The 8370-nt window shown below is 37.3% G+C and overlaps 1 protein-coding gene across 1 annotated transcript in view; it reads left to right on the top strand.

Annotated features, from left to right (window-relative positions):
- Nucleotides 1-3643, top strand: part of btc (betacellulin, epidermal growth factor family member) — a 12130-nt gene extending 8487 nt beyond the window's left edge. The window contains exon 5 of the mRNA XM_014006494.1: nucleotides 2534-3643. Coding sequence (XP_013861948.1) covers nucleotides 2534-2675 — 142 coding nt within the window. The 3' untranslated portion in view covers nucleotides 2676-3643. The remainder of the gene's footprint in view (nucleotides 1-2533) is intronic.
- Nucleotides 3644-8370: the final 4727 nt, after the last annotated feature.

The following is an 8370-nucleotide window of genomic DNA, read 5'->3' as shown; positions in this document are numbered from 1 at the left end:
GTGTTCAATACTTTTTCCCTGTGCCATTCCACATTATTACAATAACTTCATTTCTGGACATTTATGTTTGATTTCTTTGTTACCGACATCTGGTGAAAATTTCATGTCATTAGCACCTCTAGTAATATATTTACTGAGAAAAATGTTGACGTGTTCAATACTTATTTTACCTGCTGTACATGATCTGGTTGCAGAGACAACAGGTTCAGGAGAGATGTGCAACCGGTGGTCTGTGGGCCAGATGACTTCTATCTGGCCAGCTGATGAGCCCCCACCCAAAGGGAAAAAGAAATACTAAAAGCAGTTGTTAAAATCCAAGAACTGCTTTGAGTGCTTTTTAAAGTAAAGTAAAAAAAAAGACAAACCTGTGTTTAGTCTGCTTCAAGACACAGTTTGCTATGAAGGATTTTGATACAAGTCACCACTGCAACATGTTGCACAAAGCTAAATATGAGTGGTTTACTGAAGTGGCAAGTACAGTGGGGTGTGAAAGTTTGGGCAGCCTTGTTAATTTTCCTGATTTACCTTTATAAATCATTGATTGTTTGGATAAAAAAATCAGTTAAATATATCCTATAGGGGACAAACACAGTGATATTTGAGAAGTGAAATGAAGTTTTTATGATTTACAGAAAGTGTGCAATAATTGGTTCAACAATGTTAGGCAGGTGCATAAATTTGGGCACCAGAAATTTTTAATTTTAAAAATTTAGTAGATCCTCCTTTTGCAGAAATAACAGCCTCTAAACTCTTACTATAGCTTCTAATGAGAGTCTGGATTGTGGCTGAAGGTATTTTAGACCATTCTTCTTTACAAAACATCTCTAGTTCATTTAGGTTTGATGGTTTCCAACCACAGACAGCTCTCTTTAAGTGACACCACAGATTTTCAATAATATTCAGGTCTGGAGACTGAGATGGCCATTCCAAAACGTTGTACTTGTTCCTCTGCATGAATGCCTCAGTAGATTTTGAGCAGTGTTTGGGTGGTTGTCTTGTTGGAAGATCAAGCCCCGGCTTCAGCAGCTTCAGGTTTGTCACTGATTCCTGGACATTGGTCTCCAGAATCTGCTGATATTGATTGGAATCCATGCATCCCTCAACTTTAACAAGATTCCCAGTCCCTGTACTGGCCACACAGCCCCACAGCATGATGGAACCACCACTACATTTTACTGAAGGTAGCAGGTGTTTTTCTTGGAGTGCTGTGTTTGCTTAACCAGTTATCACACACTTTCTGTAAATCATTTAAACTTCCTTTCACTTCTCAAATATCACTGTGTTTGTCCCCTATTTGATATATTACTGATTACTATTACTATTATACTGATTTTTTAAAATCCAAACAATCAATGGTTTATAAAGGTAAATCAGGAAAATTCACAAGGCTGCATAAACTTTCGCCAAACAGGAGTCTGCACTCAGTTTTTATGTTGTACACTTCAGCTTGCTAAAGTCAGTGTTTATTTTTTCTATGCTTCACTGTGTGTGTGTGCGTGTGTGTGTGTGTGTGTGTATGCGTGTGTGTGTGTGTGTGTGTGTGTGTGTGTGTGTGTGTGTGTGTGTATAAATATACACATACACACATTTTTAACAACACATACATACATTTTACACAAACAAACATTTTTAAATTGGCAGTTTTATTACATTTGTGTAATTGTGCAGCACTATGTGGTCCTCTGGTTGTGTCAACAAATATTTATGGCCCCTTCCGTTACTTAAGTTGCCCATCCCTGAGTTACACAATCCCTCCAGCGAGTCTTGGGTCTTATCTGGGACCTCCTACCAGTGGGACGTACCAAAGGGAGGCTTTAGACATCAAAAAGGCATCCTAATCAGATACCTGATCCACCTCAACTGACTCCTCTCAATGTGAAACAGCAGCAACTCTTCTCTGAGCTCTTCTCAGATGATAAAGCTCCTCACTGTAAACTCTAAGGCTGAGCCCGGCCACCTTATGAAGAAAGCTCATTTCAACATCTTGTATCCTGGATCACATTTTTTTTCGATCATGATGGACGCCTCATGATCACAGGTGAGGGTTGGAACATAGACAGACCAGCAAATCGAGAGCTTTGTCTTTTGACTCGGCTCTTTCTTCACCACAAGTGACTGAAGCAACATCTTCATTACTGAGGACAAGGCCCCAATCGGTGTTGATTCATCTCTCGTTCCATCCTACCATCACTTGTGAATAGGACACCCAGATAGCTAAACTCATCCACTTGAAGCAAAAAGTTGCACAGAGTTTGTGTGAATTGGTAAAAAGAAACACTGAAAGTGCTTTGTGGAATCTAATTTAGATTAAAATGCTCTTGTAAAACTGTGGAGTGATTTTAGAGGACCTGCTGGACTTTGGATTGGCGTGGGAGTCCAGCAGGCTTCAGCTGAAGTAATTACCACAACCTAAATATAAATCCACACTGACCCTCAAAACCCATTAATGTCAAATTTAAAACCATTCAAAGTAACTTTGTTTCTTTGTCATTTTCAGTTTCAGAGTTTCTGTAGTATTATTTTTTTCTCTCAGTCGCAGGTACAGACGGTGTTGCCAGAAACAGAGGGAAGAGCCAAGGAATGGGACAGAGAAGCTCAGTATGATGGACACCAGAGCGGTGCACACAACCTCTGCAGAGGACTCTGCAGAGCTAACACACACCAACTCTGTGTGAGGACTGGGTAATGTGTAAACATGCTGGTACAGTTGCAGGCTTTAGTCTCACTCTGACAGCAGGGACAGGCAGTCCTCAGACAGCAAGGAGGTCTAACAGGAAGAACGCAACAACGAATGTCTCTCCTCTGCTTCTGAAGAGCGGCCATGTTTGAAACTTCAAAGAGACTTTGGCAAAACAAACACGGAACTGAATTTAGGATAAAAAATGTATCGGAATGTTCATCTGCTTGTATGCTGATGAGGACTTATTTTTTGGTTGCTGTGAAGCAACAGACCTGTCACTGAGGCCCACTGATTGCAGAGCACAAAATAAATTGTTGCTATGTAGGAATAAGCGGTGACGCCAGCTGGCAGCCAGTGATAAGAGCCAGTCAGGCTGGTGCATTAAGGAGGAGACACTTTGACACAAATGTTGGAGGAAAGGGACCGAGGGAAGAAGCTACGCTCTGTTTTTTTGCTCTAGAAAAATAAAAGACAAGTCCATGAACTTTTACAAATCATTGTACAACAGCAACTGCAGCTGGCTTGTGTTCACCTCGTAATACTGCTACTTTGTTTACAGCTTCTCACAGTGTTTCATTATCGGCGCCACGTAATCAACAGTCATCCCACGTGTTCACCTTAGCTTGCACAGAATATTGTTACTTACCTACATTAGCAATGCAAGAAGTGCCCCACATTTCCCTCAAGCTGCAGTTTAATTTAGGGTTGAAAAGAGGACAAGAAGATCTTGTGCTGGAAGCTTTATTTAATCTGTATATTTGGAGCTAAGAAGCCTCAGAGCTACACAGAACAGCTCAGCCTGTGTGTGCAGGCTGAACGTGCACTGTATGAGACGGTTTCCAAACCGACAACCCTTTTTTTTGTTTAGTTTTACTGAATGTTTTTCTTTACATGGTCATTCAGTCAGTTCAGAAAGCCTCCTGACATTATCACCTGTCAATAAACATGCCTTTTGTATTTGTACTGTACTTTTATTGACTTTTATTACTTTATGGTTTGCTGGTTTCTGTGTTACCAGGCCTTGTTAAAACTCACAAGCTAAGTTATGTGAAACACCTGAGAGTTGTGCACTAAAAAATCCCCAAAACATTAAAATCACTGTTTTTGATATTGCGACGCTGTCCACAGCATTAAATGTGGCCTGCAAGAGCTTCTAATTTGTATTAATGTTTTAAAAATAAGTGTATGCAGCTTTAAAGCCAGCATTGAACATTAATCCATATAAGGGAACAACAGTCTGTTGTAATGTACTGTCAGTATCAGTACACTAAAAGGAACTGAAGTTCCCAGTTGTTAACCTGCATATGGATGCTGCTCCTTCCTGTCTATTGACTAAGAGTAGATCCACTGATTCTAACGTCACCTGAGGCAGAAATGCATAAGGGAAAGTAAAAAACAGGAGACAGAAAAATGTAAAAACACATGGAAATAAAAAGATATGGAAAAAAAAGTGAGCGACACGTGCATCTACAAGTAAAAGGAAAAACAAAATTAAATTTCATAAACAGTAAAATGTAAATTATGTAGAACTAAGCTGGAGAAATAAATATGAAGGTTAATTCAACTAAAGTTCTAATTTCTCAAAGTAACTGGTGCATTTTAAGTGTATTTATTTATTTATTTATTTATTTATTTATTTGTTGGACCATACATATTGTAAATTTTTGATTTTAATTTTAATTATGTCAGTTTCAGTCCTCCGTAGCAGATTGGAGAGATGAGCCAAGCCAGTCATTTAGTGGAGCTCCCATTTCAAACAGGAAGAGCTGCATATTATGGTATAAGTTCCAGGTTTCCCTCTGTAACCCTGAACCGGATCAGGTCAAAAGGGTCAAGATGGATGGATGGATGGAAGACCCAATAGATTGATTTTGTTTATAGGTGTTGAAGTGGTTGTAAATGAAGAAAATAGATGGCAGATCAACTCTGGAACTGTATTACAGATGTGTGGACAAGTCAGACACTGATCCTCACTCTCTACCAGTCTCATCCTTCTCTGCATCTCTACTACTGCACAGTCTCTCCAGCCTTATGATGTCACAACAGTAGCATCTACGCACACTTTGCAGCTTATTCATAAGTCCCCATCATGATGTGTCTGTTATTGCAGCCGACAAAGGCAGTAAAGGACAACTTTTGCATATTTTACTGACGCCACTGGTGGAGGCGTCACATACAGCAAGGTGTCAGAGACTAAACTACTAAACTACTGAACTAAAAGTTCTGCGAGGTGGGATGCAGAAATGTATTAATGATGTTTTCAACAGTTCTGAGTCAGCTTGTCTCTTTTAAGAGGTGGAAAAGCTCTTTTTGCTCAGATAAGCCAGATCCCAGAAAACAGCCCCACATCTCATCTGCAATAAACACAAAAAATAAGACAATTTGTGTTTGGTAGATTGTATGTTGTAACAATACATCTTGGCAATACATCTTGAGCTAGGCACCTGATTGGCAGCACCTGGGTGTACCAGAAGCTCAAAACAAGTGTCAGTGACAACAAAATAAGTTGTCTGGCAGAGAAGATATTGCAAAAAAAATTCTCTTGTGCCCAACCCACATACTCAGCTCTACTGCTCATCCCACAAATGCATGTTCCTTACAAATGTGCCACCATTTAAAAGAGAAAGTAACAGGCTTGCCAATGGGATAAGATTTGTTGTCAAGAAGCAATGTTCCAACAAAGAAATAATATACAAAACACAAATTTTCTCACTTTTTGTGCTAAGTATATTTAGACACTCTACAATATATATTAAAAAAGTCATGAAAGCAAACAAAGAAAATGATCAGACACAAAAACAACCAAATATATGGACCATTACTGAAAAATACCAAGAGCTGATGAACACCAGCTGTGCTAAACTAGAACCATCAATGAGAGAAGATTACACAAACATGATAAGCTTGAGAATGAAAACATAATCAAAATCATCTCAACAAAACTCTCTTAGTCTATTCCTTTTTCCTGCACACCAAGTCCCTGGAGTAACTTGTAGAGTGGAACACCAAGACAAACACTCTGATTAAGGAGATTAAAGTTTACAGTTTTACTGTGTTGTTGTGTTGCTATGGTGCAGGAACACCAGCTGCTCTCCTAAGTTTCTGCCAGTGGATACCAGTGTGACACTGTGAAAACACACCATTGTTTCCTGTTACATGAGCTGCATTACACTCAGTCTGAACCTCTGACACCATCATGGCTTTTTATAGAGATTTTTAGTGTCACCCCTGTGTTTTTTCTACCATTTTCAGTGTACAGTATACAACACTAATGCATTGTAGGGTTGGGCATAATCGTATCGTGTGCAATTAATCGTCAGTAGAACATTAATCGATTATTTTTTGGCACTTGACGATTAATATGATTAATGCCACCAGGGGCATTTCTCCAGTCAGTCTGCTCRGTTCTCCAATCTGCTTCAAATGTGACGAACATTAAAAACAAGTTCTCTAATTTATTTATATATCAACACAATTTAAAATTGATGTACAGCCTGAAGTCTGTAATTTTGACACAATTTGGAACAGATTTTTACAAAGAGCAAAACTTGCCCACTAAATTGGTCATGTGACCAGGGCATAAGGGTGTACAGGGACTCCAGGGCATAAATCGTCAAATTAATCGTTATCGGCTAAATACTACAATTAATCGTGATTGATTTTTTGCCAATATTGCCCAACCCTAATGCATTGTTATAAATAAACAGTTTTTTAAATCAAATTTGCTTTCATCTTCTGCTAGACTTCTAAGTTAAACCTTTGATTTACTCTGCTTTGCTGCAGCTTAGTTTCATTTCTAAAAATGTCTCCTTTACCTTCAAAAGTAAAGTTTGTATTTATTTCTGCATGTGTTGTCAGAGAATATAGTCAAAACTGTTGCAGTCATGCTGCGGTTTCTTTAGGATGTGGTTGGAATTAAAACTGATAAGACAGAAAACAGACAAATTCTTGTAAGTGTTTGATGAAAAATGAATGGCAGGTGTGTCACTTCACCCCCACGGTGTGCTCCTGTGTGAGATGTGTCTGCAGGACAAACTGAACTCCAGCGGTATATAGTAACAAAGTACTTTTACTTCATTACAGTAAGTGATTAAGTATTTTTTTAAATTCTAACATTCATTCTCATTTTGCTATTCAAAACAAAAATATATACTTCTTTACTTTAAAATTTAACACCCTGTTATGAGCTACAAATTTAAATATGACTTGAACTCATCATGAAAGGAGTTGTTTATGCTCTCAAAAAATGAAGTGTTGAATTTACTTAACCAAGTTATGTCAACTGGTCCCATCAAACAAAAATGAGTAAGTGCAAAGCAATTTGTTCAGCTTGGTCATTTCTTAGAGTGTGTGTAAGGTAACTTTTATCATCCCAATTATTATGAGCAGTTTTAAGAGCAGTTGTGAGTTTTACTCACAGTAAGTACTTTTCTTGTCAGTGAAATTCATTTTTCCAATGTCATTTTCTATTAAGGTATTTTTTTTTTTACTTGGTTATTTTTTAAAAGTAGTTTATACACATCTGAACACAATGCTCACCCTAAAAGAAACCCGCTCCACCTGTTTCTCTTCAGCATGGGTTCAGACAGATGGCTCTAACAGCCGTGCAGAAGTGGAGGAGCTCAGGGAGTTGTTCTAAAAAATCCCTGAATCTATTCCTAGAAATATAATAACATTTGGTGTATTATTAAAGAGCTAAATAAATAAATAAATAAATAAATAAATAAAAATGAACTCTGTTGTAACCTAATCTTTCATTTTGCAATTAAAAAAATATTTTAAACAAAAAAGTCACAAGATTATCGTCAGTGTTTAACACTTTTTAAAAATTACTTCTAATCATATCAGAAATCTCTGGAATACAGTATATTGAAACGTAAAGACTTGTATGAAACGTTAAAGGAATTACCAACAAGTGCACATTAATCCTAAAATAAACACTCCCTCTTGAATCTTTAATTTACATTTATACTTATTGATTGTTTTGTTAAATAAAGTAGAAAAAAACTTTCATACTTGCACCTGGAAAAAACAAGAAGAAAAAAAAGTTGTATCTTGTTCCACCCAATTTGGGATTAGTTGTTGTAGTTTGCATCAGGACCACCAGGGGTCAGCAGAACATCACATTTTTCAAAGTTTAGAAGCTCAAATGTTCAGGTTCAAGTAAATATGTGTGATGGACTTCAGCAAACACAAAAATAAGTATAACAAGTCAAATTTACTGATATTGAAATTAAAATTTGTTGTGACTGTAGCTGAGATTTGTTGTTAAAATTTGAAAAACCTGTCTATTAACAATATCTGGATTTGAATCAGACTTGCAGAAATGATTCATTGGATGTTTTATGTCTATAACTCATTTGGAGTCAAGTCAATTTAAGATGGCTGACACAGTTGATTGACATCAGCCAGAAGAAAAATGGTTATAATATCAGATTTAACGTACTGAGCTAAAGTCTGATGTGGCAGTAGCTGAGAGCCATCCTAAACACAATCACTGAGTGCTAACATCTCATGAGATCACCAGCTTATTTTAAAGGTTTGATCAAACGAATGAAAATGTGTCCCTTCATATCAAAAAATGGTCTTAGTCTAAAACCCTGCAACAGATATCAGAGTAGTCTGTTTACTTTATTACATACATGCACAAATCCATCCATACATACATTCATACATACAGTATATATATA

This window comes from Austrofundulus limnaeus, unplaced genomic scaffold (assembly GCF_001266775.1).
Source record: "Austrofundulus limnaeus strain Quisiro unplaced genomic scaffold, Austrofundulus_limnaeus-1.0 Scaffold36, whole genome shotgun sequence".
NCBI classification, from domain to species: Eukaryota; Metazoa; Chordata; class Actinopteri; order Cyprinodontiformes; family Rivulidae; genus Austrofundulus; species Austrofundulus limnaeus.
This window is presented reverse-complemented; position numbering and strand designations above follow the sequence as displayed.